At 37.6% G+C, this 20,641-nt stretch overlaps 1 protein-coding gene across 1 annotated transcript in view; it reads right to left on the bottom strand.

Moving 5' to 3' along the window:
• PREX2 (phosphatidylinositol-3,4,5-trisphosphate dependent Rac exchange factor 2) overlaps nt 1-20,641 on the bottom strand; it is a 306,754-nt gene that overhangs the window by 39,962 nt on the left and 246,151 nt on the right. Inside the window, exons 36-37 of the mRNA XM_003942900.3 lie at nt 12,483-12,549; nt 12,055-12,245 (exon numbers count right to left, since the gene is read on the bottom strand). Coding sequence (XP_003942949.1) covers nt 12,055-12,245; nt 12,483-12,549 — 258 coding nt within the window. The remainder of the gene's footprint in view (nt 1-12,054; nt 12,246-12,482; nt 12,550-20,641) is intronic.

Genomic DNA, 20,641 nt, shown 5'->3' with positions numbered 1-20,641 from the left:
TCATTTGACTTGTCAAAAGGACAGTCCTAGTGAAATCTTTCTGTGACCATACTGGGTTTCTATGTTTCATAGCTCAGGGCTAGAAGACAAGGGTTTCTGAGTAACTGAAAAGACAGCAGGGGGAAGGCAGTCAGAAAGTAGCCCTGTGGAAAACAACTGAACAGAATGCAGCAGAGGTGGGCAAGAGCTGGGGTAAGTCGGATCCTGGCCGCAGAAGCAGAACTCCCTTGAATACTCCACTCACTCCATCTATCTTAAGGCAAAAAAGCAATTGAGTTGAAGGGGTGCATTTTCAGCGCTGTACAGGGAATTCGCCATGAAATTCTCATTAAAGATAATGGGACTTTCTATTACCACTTTGAATACATTCTCTGAAAGTTCTCGGCATTTATCATTAAACTAAGCTTAAAAATCAACTGCCAAGCAAAAACATTCCACATCCGTCATTACTTTCTATTCAAGCCCATTAAGGTATGTTTTTCTTTGACATAGTTTCATTGTGGAGGTTAGCATAGAAGCAATCAGGGACCTTCTGGGGTTGGTTAATGAGCATTTAGGCACTCAGAGAAGTATTTCCTATGCCAGGAATGTATATGAATATGAAACAGCAGTGTGTTGAGACCTTAAATACTGCAGTCACCAGGTTTAAATCTGCTTCTCCACATTTTAGATTCTTCAGCCTGGATTTACTCACCAATTTATTTCATTTCTATTTTGGTGGTTGCGGGCATTTAACTGAATATGTTGGGTATCTATCCCAGCTACCTGAACTTCCTCAACACTCTCATTTGCTCTCTAGATCTCAAACTTGACTCTGTTCTTGCTCCTCATAGGTTCTCTGGTGACAGACGTACTTTAAAGAGGTGTCTAGTATGTGGTGTTCATCCATACCTTCAGTTCTTTGACACTGAACCATAATTGTTTTCTCTTTGGCCTGTTTATCTGAGACACTAAACAGAACTTTGTGGATTTGACACTTTTGAGTGGATCCTTCTGTTTTATCCTGAGGCATTTCCTCATCATGGTGCACCAAGGACAGGGATGTGGAGCACCTGGAAATATTAATATTCTCTATGTGCTCCCTGGTGATTTTCTGCTTTTCTCAGAAAATTCCATAGTTGGCAACTGATTATTCTTTTCTCACATTTCCATACCTGCTCCTAATACCCAAAGTGTGTTCCCTAAAAATTCTTAGTAATGTTTTAAACCCAGCTAGGTATATCTCTGTAAAGCCTTCTCAGCTATGAGCCCCCTTTCTCTCTCTCTGTACTAATCACCTGCATATTTGTTTTTCCATAGCTGCCTGATGGGTGTCCTTGTCAACTGTGAACCCATCAAAGGACATCTGAAATTCAATGTGAACAGTGTAACAGATTAAGTCAATACCCTCTCCACAATCCCCTCAAAGAAAAATGCATATTTTTCCCATGGCAGCCCTCCATCCTGACTTCTTTCTAAGCTGGTCAGTCAGAATCATTGATGCCCCTCTATTATGGTTGACTTGGGTTGTCAACTTGGCTGGATTAAGAGATACCCCAAAAGCTGGTTAAGCACTAATTCTTTTCAATGCTTCAGCAAGCACAGAGCCCATTCTTCTGAGAGGGAAACCCAGATAGTGTGGCACTTGATTAAAATGATGGAGCATCCCAGGGGTGTCTGTGAGGGTGTTTCTGAAGAAGACTGTCACATGGGTCCATGGACTGCGTGGGGAAGATTCACCCTCAATGTGAGTAGGCAGCATGCTATTGGATGGGGACCCAGATGGAACAAAAAAGTAGAGGAAGAGTGAATTTTATGCTTTCTCTCCCAGAGCAGGGATGCCCTCTTCTGCCTTTAGACATCAGAACTCCTGGTTCTCCGGGACTCACACCAGTGGCCCTAGGAATATGACCGGCAGTTGGACCAGGAGTTTCACAGTATTGGCCTCCTCGGTTCTCAGGCCTTCTGACTTACACTGAGCCACACTGCTGGCTCCCTGGTTCTCCAGCTTGCAGACAGCCTACCTGGGACTTCTTAGCTTCCACAGTACAGTGTACCAAATCCCCTCGAAAGTTCCTTCTCATCTCTCTCTGTCCTGCCAGTTCTGCCCCTTTGCAGAACTGTGACTGAACATTCTCCCTCTCCCCTAGTCTCTATTTTTCATCAATCACTGAGTCCTGTTGACTGCCATTTAATATCTTGCACATCTAGCCTTTCCCTTCTAACCTCTGTGACAATGCCTTAGTTCTAGGTCTCATGCTCTCTTGCTGTAATGCTGTAAAATCCTGCTGTCTCCCTGCCTCCATCCTTGTCCCATTACAGACCATGATAATAATTTTTTTGATATTTAAAAAAAATATCTAATCATATTATTATTTTGCTAAAAACTCTTCATTGGCTTCCTAAGGTCTCCAGGAAAGAGTCACAAATCCTTTGCCCAACAACCAGAGCCTTCCACTCTCCAATCCTGTCCAGTCACTACCCTTTCCTCTCAGCACTGCTTTGCTCTCATTTGACCATCCAGAAATAGCACAGGATTTCCTGTGACCTGCAGCCACACAGCTGCTGCACATCTCTGCACTGTCTTTTCACATTATTCCTTCACCCTGATGGATGAAGAATCCATCCTTCTCTACTTCCATTGCCTGTGAGTGCTAGTCATGCTTTATGAACAGGTGTTACATTATTCCCTTCCTGGGTATTTAAATCTCACCCCTCTATACTCTTCCTGAATCTGTTAGAAGACCTGGTACTAGTTTAATATTAACCTCACAAGGGCAGGAACGCTCCGTCATTCCTTCAACGTTGTGATGGTTAATACTGAATGTCAACTTGATTGGATTGAAGGAGGCAAAGTATTATTCCTGGGTGTGTCTGTGAGGGTGTTGCCAAAGGAGATTAACACTGGAGTCAGTGGACTGGGAAAGGCAGACCCACCTTCAATCTGGGTGGGCATGATCCAACCAGATGCCAGCACAACCAGAATAAAAGCAGGCAGATGAACGTGGCCACATTAGACTGGTATAGCCTCCCACCCTGCTTCTCCCTCTCATGCTGGTTGCTTCCCACCTTTGAACACTGGACTCCAGGTTCTTCAGTTTTGGGACTTGGACTGGCTTCCTTACTCCTCAGCTTGCAGACGGCCTATTGTGGGACCTCACCTTGTGATCGTGTGAGTCAATACTCCTTAATAAACTCACCTTTATATGCATCTCTCCTATGAGTTCTGTCCCTCTAGAGAACCCTGACTAATACAAACATTCTCCATACCACCTGCTTTCTTGTTTACTTAACATGCTGCAAAAAGAGAGTCATTTACATTGGTGAGATGCTCATATTTCTTCCCTCCTCTGGAAGATGGAAAGTTTATCTTACATCACTTATTAGAGTAGTTATGAAACTCCTAACCTTGGAGCTCTCAGTAATATATTCCAGAATATGACTGGAAATTTATTTTATTTTTAATATAATTTGGTAGATTTAGGAAAGACAATAACTTCAGTTTACTTGAAACAAAGAACCATGTCCTTTTTAATCGTTTTTAAAGTAGACTCTGTATTTATCCCTGTGTGTATACAAATAAAACTTAGTAATATAAATATTATTTTTTATTAATAAGCTCAAATAGTAAAATTAGGTTTGGCAGATACAGATGAAATATAACTAATTATGTATTCACATGTTTGACATATTAGGACCTAGACTTTTCCTACTCTAATAATGGAAGGCACTCACATCCTCTCCTTTTATATGTACTGAAAGCAGGGCATGTTTGGCCAACATCATGATTCCTAGACATCAGAACTAGAAACCACTGCAGTAAGACGTCACCCTCTCATAAATCCTGTTTTATTCATCCTTGCTCACCGTACATCTAATTTTAAGAAAAGAATTACATTTTAAAATAAAATGAATCAATATACTAATTTATCAAGATACATATCAAGCAAAAAAAGAGACAATGGTATCACATGCAAATATGATCACTTTTTTTTTTTTTTTTTTTTTTTGAGGCGGAGTTTCGCTCTTGTTACCCAGGCTGGAGTGCAATGGCGCGATCTCGGCTCACCGCAACCTCCGCTTCCTGGGTTCAGGCAATTCTCCTGCCTCAGCCTCCTGAGTAGCTGGGATTACAGGCACGTGCTACCATGCCCAGCTAATTTTTTTGTATTTTTAGTAGAGACAGGGTTTCACCATGTTGACCAGGATGATCTCGATCTCTTGACCTCGTGATCCACCCGCCTCGGCCTCCCAAAGTGCTGGGATTACAGGCTTGAGCCACCGCACCCGGCGATAAAGAACTTTTATTAAAGATAATAGAAAAAGTAATGCAATGAAACGTTTTCATATTTATAGAATTTAATTTCTTCCTATAATTTTAACAATTTACCTGTTATTTATCTAGTTGACTAAATTAGAATAAATTGTAATGTTTACTTGCCTATTTTACAATTGAGTAAAATTTCAAATTCTGTATTTATTTATAATGAGGAGAACACTTGGGAGTAATTAAGATTTATCTTTATGAAAAGATAGTGGCACCAATCTTTCATGAATAGGATACAATTTTTCTTTATTGCAGGGCCCTGGGAGAAAGACAAATTTTATTTTTTCCCTTCCAAAAGAAAATTAAAGCATGTATTTTATAACTTATTTTGGGTACTATATAATATCCTTGGATCACGAGCTAGCAAAAACATTTCTTCTGATCTATTTATCCATCTTTCTAGTGATACAGAATTCAAATGTCTCCTGCAATCTTGTTACTGGATCTTTAAAAACTTTTTTGCACAGAAAGTAAATTAATACCTTTGAAAGCTTTATTTTTTTCAGTCCCATACACAGAATCTAACCTACACATAGAAATCCCCAGAGTAAACCTATTCCTTTTGCTTAATACGTCTTCATTGCACAGTAGAGAAAAGATGCAGCTTCATCATCTGCCCTATGGGAACTCTTTGATTACCTAAGACAGGTTACCTTGAATGCTCTACTTTAAAAATATTCTGCATTACCTAATCTGGGCCTATTTGTCAATTCATCCTTTGATGTCAGGGTAATGACAGAATAAAATATTACAAAGGAAGAGTCCTTTAAAAGTTCTAACAAAAGTGATTTTCTACATTGTTATTTTAAATTGCTTATATGAACTGAGAGTCATTACACTGTTCATCTTCATTTAGAATAAAAATTGTTTCATTAACCATATTGGTAATACAAATTTCTTGTTGGTTGTTTTTATATTTTAACTTATAAATTTCACTTTTTAACTTTGAGTCCTGGGTTCTAGTTACAAGATAGTTTACATTAGCTTCTGTTGATGGAAGAAGGCTCGGTAGAGCCTCGGTAATTCAACCCAAGTCTGCAGCATTTGCTAAATGTGAAAATATAACTCAATTTCTAAATAATCAACTAATAAGTGCATTTTGGGGAAAAAACTTTATATATGTTAAAGCTAACTTCTACTACATATTTAAGTAGTCTAACGCTAGATTACGTGGATAGACGCTAGCTTGATGGTCATCATTATTACGTGTTTTACCAGTGGTAATGAGTTGGTCTTGCCAGGCTTTCTCTCACACCTGTGTGGGGCTTTACATACAGGATAGTTATGATACCACCCAGGACTGGGTGCTGGTGATACCCCTTCCAACCCAATGCAGCAAGGCCTTCTTGATGGTACCACTAACAATCCCCACCAGATGACAGACCACAGGGTATGCTAGTTAAAAATCCAGGAACTTGTTTCCTGGAAAAGACACAAAACATGAAAATAACAGGTAATTTATATATACAGATCACCATCATTTTGATTCAAAGACATCACACGCTATTCAGAGCATGAGGCCTTTACTCAAATCACCCACCTTCCCACATGGCCAGACCAAGACTTTGATACCACTGATAACCTATTATTTAAAAATACAGTGTGAAGAGAGTATGAAGACAAAAACTCTCTGGAACAAGTCATTACAGGAAAAAACTGAGTCTAGATTTCTCATTCTCACTAGAAATTTCTTGGACATACCCTTTATTCTTTCAGGTAGGCTCAGCAAATTTCTACTCACTTGTTCCTACTGGCTAAGCAGGCAGAAATGAACATGGAGGGAGGAAAATGGCATTTTTGTTTTTGGATTCAGTAAGAGTCATGCTTCGGGCTTTATAACATTTGCTATATTACTGATTTATATTGGTTAAAGAAAAACAGTTGGCTATTTAGCAGGGTGGGAATAAAAAAACAAAACAAATTAAAACACCATGTTGAATAGAAGGATGCTGCAATAAGAAATAAAAGAAATTTAGAAATCCCAGTAGCAAGCTTTCTGATTGCCTGCCACAATAACTGGCATGGGTACAAAAGCAAATTTGAAAAGCCACAGTGCTGACTCAATATCTTAAAAAGATTCAATTTGGCAAAAAATAACTCTGCCTGCAAAGCAGGTATATAAATATAAATAGCATGAATCTTTGTACAGAAAGAACTTCAAAACATATCAAATGCTTTTATTTGTTCATCAAAGAAGGACAAATTAAAGAACAATGGAAATATAATTGTGTATCTAGTAAGGAAGCACAATGTATAAATGAATTCTAATACCTTCTGCAGACATGGTAAGGGTGAAAGTGCCTCACAATTACCTACCCCACTGGTGTACTGTACATGAGGACAACTCTTCTGGGAACCTGAACAATATATTAACCAAGAATGTTTATAACACAGTGATTTTACCTGAGCAATATTTTTGTTTGGCTTCTTTTAGGTTAATGGAAAATAAAACTGAAATTTGAACAAAATAAAACTGAAATTTGAACAGCAACATACAGAAAGATGCTGCTCTGCAGCTTATTATATTCCATTGAGAAAGAAATCACTAAACTAATAGCTTAGTTAATTGTGGTAGACAACTGGTTGACATATTATGCAGCAAATAAAAATGAGAATGAGAAAGTCTATGTGCTCTCTCTATATATGGCATATACATATATGCTACAAGTATAAGGCAGATTATTAAATACTATGCTCTGGTCCAAATGTGTCCTTCCAAATTCATACATTGAAACTTGATCACCAATGTGACAGGATTAAGAGGTGGGGCCTTTAGGAGGCTGTATTAGTCCATTCTCACACTGCTATGAGGAAATACCTGAGACTAGGAAGAGGTTTAATTGACTCACAGTTCTACACTGCTGGGGAGACCTCAAGAAACTTACAATCATGGCAGAAGACAAGAAGGAGATACCTTTTCATAGGGCAGCAGGACAAAGTCAGTACAAGCTGGGGAAATGCCAGAGGCTTCTAAAACCATCAGATTTCATGAAGACTCAATATCATGAGAACAGCATGAGGTAAACTGCCCTCATGACCAATTACTTCTACCTAGCTCTGCCCTTGACATGTGGGGATTATGAAGAGTATAATTTGAGGTGAGATTTGAGTAGGGACACAAAGCCAAACCATATCAGAGGTGACTGAGTCAGGAGAGTGGAGGTCTTGTGAATGGATTAACACCCTGATAAAAGAGGTTCAGGGGAGCTCTTCCCTCCCTTTTGCTCTTCTGTAATATGAGAACATAAGGTTCAAGGTGCCATCTTGGAAGCCAAAACCAGGACTCTCACCAGACACTAAATCTGCCAGTGCTTTGATCTTGAACTTTCCTGCCTCTAGAACTGTGAGAAAATAAATTTCTGCTCTTTATAAATTACTCAGTGTGATAGTCTGTTCTTGCACTGCTATAAAGAAACACCTGAGACTGGGTAATTTGTAAAGAAAAGAGGTTTAATTGGCACACGGTTCTGTAGGCTGCATGGGAAAGAGTGGTTTCTGCTTCTGGGGAGGCCTCAGGAAACTTACAGTCATGGTGGAAAAGGAAAGGGAAGCAGGTACCTCTCACATGGCTGGAGCAGGAGGAAGAGAGAGTGAGGGGGAAGGTGCCACACATACTTAAACAAGCAGATCTCATGAAAACTGGGGTTGGTGCTAAATCATTCATGAAGGATTCAACTCCATGATCCAATCACCTCCCACCAGGCCCCACCTTCAACATTGGGATTTACATTTCAAAATGAGACTTGGGTGGGGACACAGATCCAAACCATATCACTCAGTATCATGTATTTTCTGATAGCAGCACAAATAAACCATGACACTATATTAATAAAGCTATGTTCAGATGTGTGTTGTTTGATAGATGTTACTAGAGATGGTGCAAAATGAAAATGAAAAAGGATGTCAGAATAGAAACAGTTCTATACTTTTAACTACCTTTTAATCATATATATATATTATATATATATATATTAACTAAAAGGCAAAAATCTGATCAACTCAAAAGATTCCAGCCTACTCTTCTTCTCCTATCTAATAGCAATAATGACATTAAACGTAAGCAAATGGTTGAGCAGAGTACGGACAAGAAAAGTCCATCCGGAGACTTGTCATTCACACAAAAAAGTAGCCTAGAAAAGATAATTTACTAAAAACAAAATCAGGGTAAATGCTTTGGGAAGATTTTAATAATTCATCTTGAAATCTATTCCTACTAATCTCATATTCACTGTTGTATATAGCTCTGCCATCTGATTCAGATTGGCATTAAAACATCTAGACATTAATTAAATCTGCCTTTTCATTCTGATAAAAACACATTCTTCCCGTTAGTATCAAACACATGCAATATAATTCAATAGTTTTTAAAAAACACTTTAGATCCTCTTTTTGCCCAATAAGATCAGAAAAGGCAGGAAAGTGACTATCTAATGTGAATACTATATTGTTGACTATGTTTCATTTCAATTTTAAAAGTAAATTATAAAAATGGCTTGTGTCATATTTATTCTGATACATACTGTGAATTTCTCCCCTCTGTCAGAACCTGAGGGTGAACTTCAGTGTTCAATGTTGCATGCAGGTGTGGATCTGCTGGGATTCCTCTCTAGCTGTCTGAATTAGAATAACTAAAGGATATAATAGGAACAGCCTTCTGGGGGATTCTGGAACCTAACATAAACTAGTACATATCTTATCATGATGAAAAATCTAGGCATAGCCTTCACTGAAAAATTAAAGACTATTTTACATTCCCCATTTTATTCTGCATAATAGAAAAGTAAAACTATACAATTTTCAAATAGTTTTGACCTTAAATTCTGCCCCTATCATGGGGCATTGGTGCCTACACTTTGGTAAAAATTTTGCGACATGAATTAACTAAAACTATATGTATTTTGAATTGCATATATCAAGAAAGTAAAAATATTTTAAAATGTTGATGTCCCTTGTGATTCTAACATACTAATCAATGCATACAGCAAGTATAAAATAGCTGTGGGACATCAATTTATTTTTCTTACACAACACCAGTCTAATTCTAAAATTGCTTGTGGAACATCTGAGAAAATAATTTGGACAAATTAGTCATGGTCTCTAGGGTTAAATGGCAGATTTAACTGCATTACCGCATTACCTTTTAATAAATTAATATGGAGTTAAGAGTAGGTCTCAAACTCCTGGCCTGAAGTGATCCACCTGCCTTGGCCTCCCAAAGTGCTGGGATTACAGATGTGAGACACCATGCTCAGCCCTCTCCATTATGTAACAGATAGTCTATAAAGATTTGTTAGATGAATAAAAAAAATGAATAAAAAAAAAGAGTAGGTGCTTATAGTTTCAAAGTCTGAAGCACCCCCTTGGTTCCAGTGTATTCAGACCTTTGATAACTATAATCTTGTACCAGGGTAAGATAAGAGCACAAACACTCAAGGCAATGATGCTTTGTTGAGGCCACAATGGACTCCTTGCTGTTGCTTTAACACATTAGGCAATTTCCCACTTGAGGACACTTGAGCTGCTGGTCTCTATGGTCTCAATGCTCTTTCTCTGAGATATCTGCATGACTCACTCCTTCATATATATATTTTTAAACAGAGTCTCACTCTGTCGCCCAGGCTGGAGTCCAGTGGTAAAATCTTGGCTTACTGCAACCTCCACCTCCCAGGTTCAAGCGGTTCTCCTGTCTCAGCCTCCCAAGTAGCTGGGATTACAGGCACTCACCACCATGCCCAGCTAATTTTTATATTTTTTAGTAGAGATGGGGTTTCACTACATTGGCCAGGCTGGTCTCAAACTCCTACCCTCAAGTGATCCACCCATCTGGGCCTCCCAAAGCGCTGGCATTGTAGGCATGCGTCACTGCACATGACCTCTCATTCATTTTATACCAGTGTGTCTTATGAAATCCTCCATTGCAAATCTACCACCCCCCAATTTGATTCAGGTTGGCATTAAAACATCTAGACATTAATGCTAATTTAATCTGCCTATCTTTTCCCTACCCTGTCTTCCTTGATTGCTTTGACTTCTGTTCTTATTTGGATTTATTCCATCTGCCACATTATATATTTGTTTATCAATCATTTTCCCCCAATGCAATATATACTATTTGAAGGTAGGGACTTGACTTTCTCACTGCTGTATCCCCAGCAACTAGAATAGTGCTAGCAAACGATTGGTGCTTAATGCATACTTACAGAATGAATGAATGAATGATGAATAGGAACAGACCATATGAACATAAGTTTATCAGAAGGAATATACCACTTCTTTCCTAGCAAAAATCTCTTAAAGATTTGATCCATTCAGATACAGAAAATATTTTTAATTAAGCTTTTAATAAGCTTTCAATAGAGAGCAAAGTATACAGCAATGAAAATAAAGTGAAAAATTCTTCATATTTTGTCAACTACAAACATTTAATGTTCTTTTTAGATAAATAGTCTTGTTATGTTTCATAAGCTTGTTCATGCTGCATAGGGCCTGAAAACTAGAACGTGGCCATCTCAAGTCAAAATAGAGCTTTCCAGAAGGAGAGGCTGCTATCTTCAATGACCTTTCTTTCTTTTCTAGCTGTATAACCTGATCCATCAAAACTCAATTCAAATATCACTTTCTCCATGAAGACTTCCCAGATCTAACCATCTCAAAGATCTATTCTCCTTCTGAAGCTTACTCTTTAGCTGTAACTTTCCTAGGCCATTTATGTTTTCTTGTTCTTTAGTTGTGTCTGCGTGTGTGTGTGTGTGAGGGGGGTGTATTTATCATTATGTTATTTTTGTTAATATTTCTTGAAAGTTTTTGTTGCTTGATCTTCATGCTTTATGTCTATGAAATGAACGCTTTACGATGTTATACAGCCAACAGCACCGACTGCAATCCTTTGCATGGATTAAGTGCCAAGTAAATTTGAATCAATAAGTAAATACCATCCTCAAAATCAAACTGGCCTAGTACTAAGAAGAGACCGTCTCATCACAGACTAGCTTCCTACTTAGATTAAAACAAGGACTAAAATTCTGTCCTATTATTTCCATTTACATGATTCTATTTCCTTGTGGCAATGGAGAGGTGACAGCATATGATTATGAAGAGGAACTTGACTCAGGGATTCCCACTCACACTTTGAGTCTATGTCTGATGTAGCTACATGAATTTATATGCCTATCTTGGCTGCCCCAGACAGATCACGGTTGCCTACAATAAACCACCTGGAAAGGAGTCATCAAATATTTCCCCTTATGTTTTCTGGAATAGCACATTGTGTGAGCTCCTGGTCCATAATTTTGCCAGGAGTTAGAAAGCAGTTGCAACTCCAAGCAGCATCTAGCTCACAATACTTGGGTTGTAAGGATTATAACCACTAAATAGTGGAATGTCTAACAAAGGCAGTGAGAAAACCAGTTTTGTTGAGCTAGTTTGAGTCAGCTCCCACTAAACAAATTCCTATAGCGAATAAAATGAATGCACATTTTGTACCTAAAGTGCAAATATGTTAATATAAATGCAAATATGATGAGATTTTGGGCCACAGTGATATAAAGGTGGGATTGCATTCATTTGTATGACTAAATAGCCACTGAAAATACAAGAACTAAATCCGGAAAATGTCCAAAATCTCATTCTAAATATACCTGAGTCTTTCGAATGTTTCATTTTAATTTCGTGAAGTCAAAATGTAAACAAAAACCACCAAATAAAATGCGATACAACAAAGATGCAAGCAAGGCAGGAAGGTCACATACCGATGCACGCCGCTGCTGCACATGATGATGTGGCAGGCTCCTAGCCTACTGCACAGCTCCGAGGAAACTGACAGCAGTCCAACACCAGAGGCACTGCAAGCTGTGTTTGCACAGGCAGCTGTGCGCTTGGATCTGATAAATGAGGCTACCAGTCGGTAAAGTTCATCCAAAGTATTGAGAGGCCTCATTAGCTGCAGAAAGAAAGGGATGAACATCAAGTTCAACATGTTTAGTAAAATCCTTTTAGATGGGTTAAAATTCACAGTTGGTATAGCCTTTAAAGAATAGTCTAAAATATTATTTTGTTTTGGACATAATGGAATTAGAGACTACAAATATTTAAAATTACTCATTGCTAAAGAACAACAGAAAAATTAAGGGTGATATATAAATAAAAAGCACCAATAAATACAATCATCTATTTTTACCTTATCTACATAGGCAGCTTTGGATGTGGAGTTTGGTGGTGAATTTGACTTGTCCAAGTAAAATGCCCTGTAAGAATGCAAGGAAGAAATTGTAATTTGTTGTTAGTAAAAGACATAATATACATGAAGATGTTCAAGAATCACTGACTTCCTTTTAATAACAAGTGAATAAACAAAAGCATTGAACACTGAAGTTTGGGGTTGCACAAATATCCAGAAGTTTCCATTTAAAAAAGATAGTTAAAATTACCACCAGGTCTATTACAAATTGTGTGGACTTGGAGAGATCACTTAACTTGTCTATGCTCAGTTTCCTCATTTGTAATTTAAGGATAGCCTTAGCTTCTACTTCATAAGGTTGCTAAGATTAAAAGAGTTAATGCAAAATATGTGGAACAGTGCATAGCAAAGAATAAGTGCTTATTAATATTTGTAATAATCAATATTAAAAAGTTGAAGAAATATACTTTTACAACTATTGAAGAATACTATCCAATTATCATTTACTGTGAAAAAGATTATGAAATGAATTCTCAAAAAGATGAGCTGATTCTTTCCAGCACGAACCTATGCTCTATGCTCTATGTTCTGATTAGAAGTGAAACTCTCTCTGAGAGTTCAATGTCTCTTTTCTGTTACCAGGATACAATATGGTAATGACTATTTCAAAACATAAGATGGAATCCTAGTGGCCTAATACACAATGGACATACTGCAAAGGATATGATCTTATTCTTTCATTCTTTTCTATGGCTGCATAGTATTCCATGCCATTTTGTGTATTAAAATAGCCATTTTAACACCCAAAGTGGAATCCTAGTGGCCTGCAAGAATTACATGCAGTTTCCAAAGAATTATTGCTGTGTTTGCTTTGCTTGTGGGTCAATACTAAACAGAAATTTTAAGGGAATGATCTATGAAGATAGAATACATTTACATTTTATTTGACCAAGTATCTATCTTTTTTTTAGTGATGGCAAAATGTATACAGTATAACACAAAATTTACCATTTTACCCATTCTTTTCATTTATTTTATTTTAGATTCAGAGGGTACACATGCAGGTTTTTTATATAGATATATTACATAATGATGGGAATTGGGCTTCTACTGTACATATCATTCAAATAATGACCATTGTACCCAATAGGTAAGTTTTCAACCCCCATGCCCTTCCCAACCTCACCACAAGTGGAAAGAGGTTGGGAAGGAGGTGAGGCTTGAAAACTGCCTATTGCCTTTCAACCCTCAGGGTCTATTGCTTTCATCTCTGTGTAAGCGGGAACACACAGTATTAAATTTACCATTTCTGAATTATCTCATTTAGTTTAATGCCTCCAGCCCCATCCATGTTGCTACAAAGGACATGATCTCATTGTTTTTTCTAGCTACATATTATGCCATTTTAAACATTCTCAAGTGTATAGTTCAACAGCATTAAATACATTCAAATTAACCATCTAGTATCTATTTTTGATGAGGTGACAAACCATATTTCTAGAATGTGAGGTTTTAATGTTGGTGGAACAAAGTAAGTCCCATGATATTAGAGTGAGTTGTCATATTAGATATTCAAATAAAAGCTGTTTATATTGTTTCAGAGCATCTGTAGGACTTCGAAGTGTTGGTAGCTTATTATCAAATTCACAGTGTTATTGGGCAAAATCAGTGAGGGACAACTCTGTACCCTGCATGGGTGTTTTGAGTCCCACTGAACATATGTGTTCGCACCCACACAGAGTGATACTCCCATTACTAGCAATAGTGTTTTCTCTTTTTAAAATAAAATAAGATGGATTAGTCAAGCTTTACACTTTAAATTACAAAAGCTTCAGCTCTAAAGACTAACTTCTAAAATGACAATTATGCTCATCTTTATTGAGAAGCGTTTTTTTTCTTGTCTAAAACACATATTGAACCCTCCTCAAAAGTTTTGTAAACAACTCAGAATCCAAGATTGGCTATTACTCATTGTAACTCACTTTGCATTCCTAAGAGATTTCGAGGTACCACCTGCAGTTCCCCCAGCCTGAGCACACAATGCTGACAGGAGTGTGGGGGCTACTGTAACCCCAGGAAGTAATCCACCAGACTGGGTCATGGTGACATGAGCCACTGCACAGTGGAACATCCATCCAGTGCCATGAAAATGCAGTTCTATCTAGCTGAGTGAATTAGTGTCTACTAAAAGAACTAGACTGAGAGCAAAATAGAAGACTGAGGGATCATTTTCATGACTAAAATCAAAGGTGTCATTTGCTACATCATTTTAAAATTTTCAACATTTTCCCCATTTTCTGAAAGAGATAACAATCAAAGAGGAGTGCTGTCACCATAAGAGGAAATGAGCTTGAATGGTATAAGGTACAAAAGCATGCAATGGGGCAGGAGCTGGGGCAGAGTGAATGAGCAACTTAGGCCAGAAAGGTAGACTCCAGGGCCTTAGAGGCCCTGATAAGATTGTACATTAAGCGAGTTGGGAGCCATAGAGGTAAATGGTCATGAAACTCGCCTCATTGCCAAAGGACTGGACATTTTAAATATTATTGCTGTGTCCAACAACTCACGTTCTACTGAAAGGTCTGTGTGTCCTTTCATTTCCATTGTACATGCACTTATAGAGGATTAAACTATGAAAGCCCACTTATGCATTTTGCTCTTTTGCTTCACCTTTTAAATAAATAAAATACTACATATGCAGCAGAAGCCTCCTGTTGACCTATTCTTATTTCATTTCTGCCACTAAATGTAAACCCTCACTAGAATGCAGATCCTCTAGTAGCTATGGATTTATTTTTGTTCATTTCTGCATCTCTAGCACCTGTGATAGTATGTGGAACATAGTATGATCTTAACAATTTGTAAATAAATAATCATTTAACATTTTTGTTTCTTTATGAATGGCTGATATGGGTTGGCTTTGTGTTCCCACCCAAATCTCACCTTGAATTGTAATAATTCCCATATGTCAAGAAAGGGTGGGGTGAGGTGGAGATAATTCACTCATGGAGGCTCTTTCCCTACACTGCTCTTGTGGCAGTAAGTCTCAAGAGATCTATCTGATGGTTCTGTAAATGGGAGTTCCCCTGCACATGCTCTCTTGTAAGATGTGACTTTGCTCTTCATTCGCTTTCGGCCGTGATTGTGAGGCCTCCCCAGCCATGTAGAACTGTGAGTCCATTAAACCTTTTTCCTTTATAAATTACCCAGTCTCGAGTATGTCTTTATTAGCAACATGAGAACAGACTAATATATTGGCATTCCTTTGGGCATCCACACTAGACTTTGCCAGGCTGTTTCAATATATTCAAACTTCTGAGGAAAATTCATTTTAATGGTCCATTTTGTTGGTTGTCTTTCATACTGTTAGGTTCCTCATGTGCTTTGGATTTATGATTTGTAAGTACACATTTGAAGTGGAATGATTTTTAAATTATTTTTATTTAGTTTTATTGATATAGCTCCATCCTCTCTCTCTCTCATCATCCTTCTCTTAAAAATGGTTTTGTGGATCACACATTTGAAAGCAGTTTTATATCTGATCTGAGTATGACATTGTCTTGACATCTCGATTATCACCAGTCATGTCCTGGAAACTAGTGAGTAATTCGGTTTAGTTTGGTTTAGTAGTTGAGGGCCATGCCTAAAACGACTTCCTCTTTCCATCTTAAGCACCAAGCATCACCAAAGCTAAATCTCAAGCAATAGCGACAAGTAGATTTTTCGTCCTTCATTCAGAAGTGGAGTCCTCTGCTACCTGGTTTCAAACAGTGAGGCTGGCTCTGGATTTCCGCCTAGTGTACAATGATGTTCATGTCCCATTGCCCTGCAGAAGCTGTCCTGGCCCCCTTTGTCCACCTCCAGAGTCCAGCAGGCCAGAGGCCTCAGCACAGCTCACAACTCACCACTTGCATTTCATTTCCATTCTTGGGCCACAGAGATAACAAATTGTTTTTGAGCCCAGCTGTGATGTTTGCATATTCTATCCTCATATTTTATCTAGCATTTGTTACATGGTTGGAACAGAGGCAGCATCTCAAAGCTGAACCCAGAGAAATACCTTGATCAGACGTCCTCACGCCTTTCCTCAAGTAAACTTGGTAGAAAAAGTAATGTGGCAAAAAATAGTACACAGGTCACAGTCAAATTATTTAGTCTCTCATAGTCTCAGTTTCCTTATTTTCTTTTTCTTTTCTTTTTTTTTTTTTTTTTTTTTTTTGAGACTGAGTTTCGCCCTTGTTACCCAGGCTGGAGTGCAATGGCGCGATCTCGGCTCACTGCAACCTCCGCCTCCTGGGTTCAGGCAATTCTCCTGCCTCAGCCTCCTGAGTAGCTGGGATTACAGGCACGTGCCACCATGCCCAGCTAATTTTTTGCACCTTTTTTAGTAGAGACGGGGTTTCACCATGTTGACCAGGATGGTCTCGATCTCTCGACCTCGTGATCCACCCGCCTCGGCCTCCCAAAGTGCTGGGATTACAGGCTTGAGCCACCGTGCCCGGCCAGTTTCCTTATTTTCAAAATGGATATTAGAATTGTCCAACAGTATGATGTTGAAGATTAAATTAATGCACATGAAATGATCATTAGTGTGATAAGTATATAGGACTCATTCAATAGACAGTAATAACCATTATTCAAGTATACACAGTGGCAAGCATCTCTGGACAACTTTTAGCCATGATAAGGAATAACATTAAGGGCAAAGCCATCCTATTTTCTGTGGAGGTAATCTAAAATATTTTATGACATGTTAAGAAATGAAAATTAAGTTAGGTATTTGGAATCTACATAATTACATGATCAGTGTATAAGTAGAATTTAGGTTTAAAAAGAAAAGAATGCTTTTCAGAGTAAAGGAAAGAAGACTGTCATTTAAATGGCTTAACTAGGTCTATTCTAAACCTTGAATCATCTGGGAAGAAAAATATTCTGCAAAAGCAGCCTATAGCTCATCCACCGAAGGGAAGCATTGCTACAGAAACAGCTGGTTGCATGAAGCACTCTCTTCTTTCTGAAAAAGATGTTTGTTTGTTTATTTATTTATATTATACTTTAAGTTCTGGGGTACCTAATGTAGATGACAGGGTGATAGATGCAGATGTTCCTTTAAAAAAAAAAAGTTGTCATTGATTCAGCCAGTTAAGACCTGCCTATATCATGTTGATATGATTCTGCTACATTCACTTAAATTAACTTGATATAAATCTTCAACTATTTAATGGTGCAAATGTTTAAAGGAAAAAAAATAAGTTAGAGAAATCACTTTTAAAGGTTAAAAATGTAGCTCACATCAAGCGAAACTTTATTTAGCAACAATCTACCTTTTTAAAACTGCTATAGGCTGGGCACAGTGGCTCAAGTAATCCCAGCACTTTAGAAGCCCAAGGCAGGCAAATCATGAGGTCAGGAGTTTGAGACCAGCTTGACCAAAATGGTGAAACCCCATCTCTACTTTAAATACAAAAATTAGCCGGGCATGGTGGTGTGCACCTGTAATCCCAGCTACTCAGGAGGCTGAGGCAGGAGAATCGCTTGAACCTGGGTGGTGGAGGTTGCAGTGAACCAAGATTGTGCCATTGCACTCCATCTTGGGTGACAGAATGAGACTCCATCTCAAAAGACAAACAAATAAACAAAACTGCTATATAGTAGAACTAAGATAGAAAAGATATACCTATACCACTTAAAATACTCTTAAAATACAAAGGTTTACTGAAAATTTAGAGTTAAAAATATTGGCTCATCTAGACTTGTACTAGTAGTTAATGTGTTAATCCATGATGATGGAAAGCAACAAAATATTATAAATCATACCTATGCACTGATGAAGTCCAGAGAAGTAACCAGAAAATAAAGCCACTTTGATACTCCTATGTAATATAAATAGCCAATAATTTTTAATTCAATTACTTTTTAAAAATAAGAATTTTTACTTGAGGCTACAACTAATTTCAGATATTCCTCATCAGAAAAAAAAAATTGTTCAGATATTTTGCCAAGCATAAGGTTTACAGATATTTGTAGAACTTCAGTATCTTTCAGAATTTGACAAATTGTGGACAGGGCATAAATTTCCAGTGCACTTTCCTTAATTAAAAAAGTCTTGCAATGCCCCTTAATCAAATTCTATGAGAAAAGTTAATGGCAAAATTTGATTAATGCCAAAACTAACCATATTTTATTATGCTTCAGAGCTTAGTAAGAATGAAGTCATGGTCCTTTGTCTGAGTATAGAAAATCTTACTAAGACTTATTTGAAAGTATGGCTACTATTTTACATGGGCTGCACAGTAAGTTGACTTTCATGCTGGCATACAGCAGGCCTCACTGTCATAATTTCATCAGTTAACTCTGCCATGTAAGATGAATATATTATGATACTATTTTTTTATTTAGTCGCTACAGGATACAATACCAATGAAAAAGTGGTAGAATATGAGTTATAATAAGCAGTGGTGTAAATATATCAAGTCATATAACTACAATGAAACTAAACTTGGCATTTATTGCATACCATCTAATCAAGAAGACAAATACACAGGTATTTATATTGCAAGGCAGAGAAGTAATAGGTGAATTTAAAGGTATAGAGTCACTGGGTCTATAGAAGGAAGGTCACATAAGAATATGGCATAAGAGTTAGACTTTGATGGATGGCTAGAATTCTGACAGGTCAAACTGGGAAGGCTGTCTCTCAAGTGGAAGCAATGTCCAGAACAACAGAGCAGGTACAGAACGAGTGGAGCCAATGTGACTGAAGACTGGGTTCATGTAAGGTAGAGAGAGAAAGCCGGTAAAGTAGGCTGAAGCCACATTATAAGGAAATTAAATATCAAACCAAAGAATTGTAATTAACTTGATAAGCAGTGAAGAATCACTACAAAATTAACACTTAGCTATCAACAACAACAACAAAAAGGATGAATGGGAAGAAAAACATGACTCATCAAATATGAAAATTTTGAGAACTGAGAGCTGCAAGAGATTCTAGAAAGGAAAGAATCATTCAGCATTCAAAACAAGACTGTGGTGATATAAACAGGGAATTGATGTTTGCCATGAGAGAGAGAGAGAGAGAGAGTAAAGAAATTTGAGGAATGCTGAGACTGGTTTATACAGTTATATAAGCTAACATACTAATTTAAGAATTAGAAAAATGCTTTATCAAATGGGTAAGTAATGAGAATCCTAGTTCAATAGGGTTAAGCTGGTGCTCCAGGGATGTTCACTTTTTCGCACAATGAAAGACAATCCAATTGCCTTATTTAAAATATTTAAACCTATTTATTTTGTCATAGGAAATATACAGAGGTTAAATCAATGACAAAATGGTATTCTTCTCATCGGCAAAACTTCCCCTCCTTTTCTGGGCATGATGGAGAATACCAATTTTTAAGATGTTTAAGGCCTCATGCTTTGTAGATAAGGAGAAACTAAATATTCAGCCCAGATTTCTGCTATGTTCTTGCCTCTTCTCTAGATCATTGCTTATGAGATATTCTCCATATTTATAATCATTTACAGAAAGTTCTCACTTGGTCAGACAGATATATACTTCTCCTATTATTACTTCCTATCCCAAAATAGTCTAAATTGTATTAGGTTGCTTTTATGCATTTTACAAGTATTGGATTGGATCAAGTACTTCGCTTTTCAGAAAAGAATGGTAACAGTATTTGCTCAATTACAGATATCATTTATAGACATTATTAGATATGTCATCATTGTAATGGTACAGCAGTTGACCACAGGTGTGACTGGGCATCTCTGTAAGTTTCATTGTTAAACTTACTTTGACTACCACAGCACCTAAATTAGGAAAAACTAAATCTATAGAAAATCTATGAAGAGACACTGAGCTCTTGTATGAATAAAAATCACCAAACAGCTTCAACCTGTGGCCACATGTGGTTATATGATGCTACTTGGGAGGCTGAGGCAGGAGAATTGCTTGAACCTGGAAGGCGGAGGTTGCATTGAGCCAAGATTGTGCCACTGCACTCCAACCTGGGTGACAGAGTGAGACTTCATCTCAAAAAAATAATAATAATAATAATAATACATGATGATGAGTGGGAAGGTGGGAGAGTATCAAACTGCACCTCCATCTTACCTACCTTCTGCACCCATAAGCATCAGCATTGACTTCTCTGGAA

Source organism: Saimiri boliviensis, chromosome 15 (genome assembly GCF_048565385.1).
Source record: "Saimiri boliviensis isolate mSaiBol1 chromosome 15, mSaiBol1.pri, whole genome shotgun sequence".
NCBI classification, from domain to species: Eukaryota; Metazoa; Chordata; class Mammalia; order Primates; family Cebidae; genus Saimiri; species Saimiri boliviensis.
The sequence above is the reverse complement of the archived record's forward strand: the minus strand, read 5'-3'. Positions and strand labels throughout refer to the sequence as shown.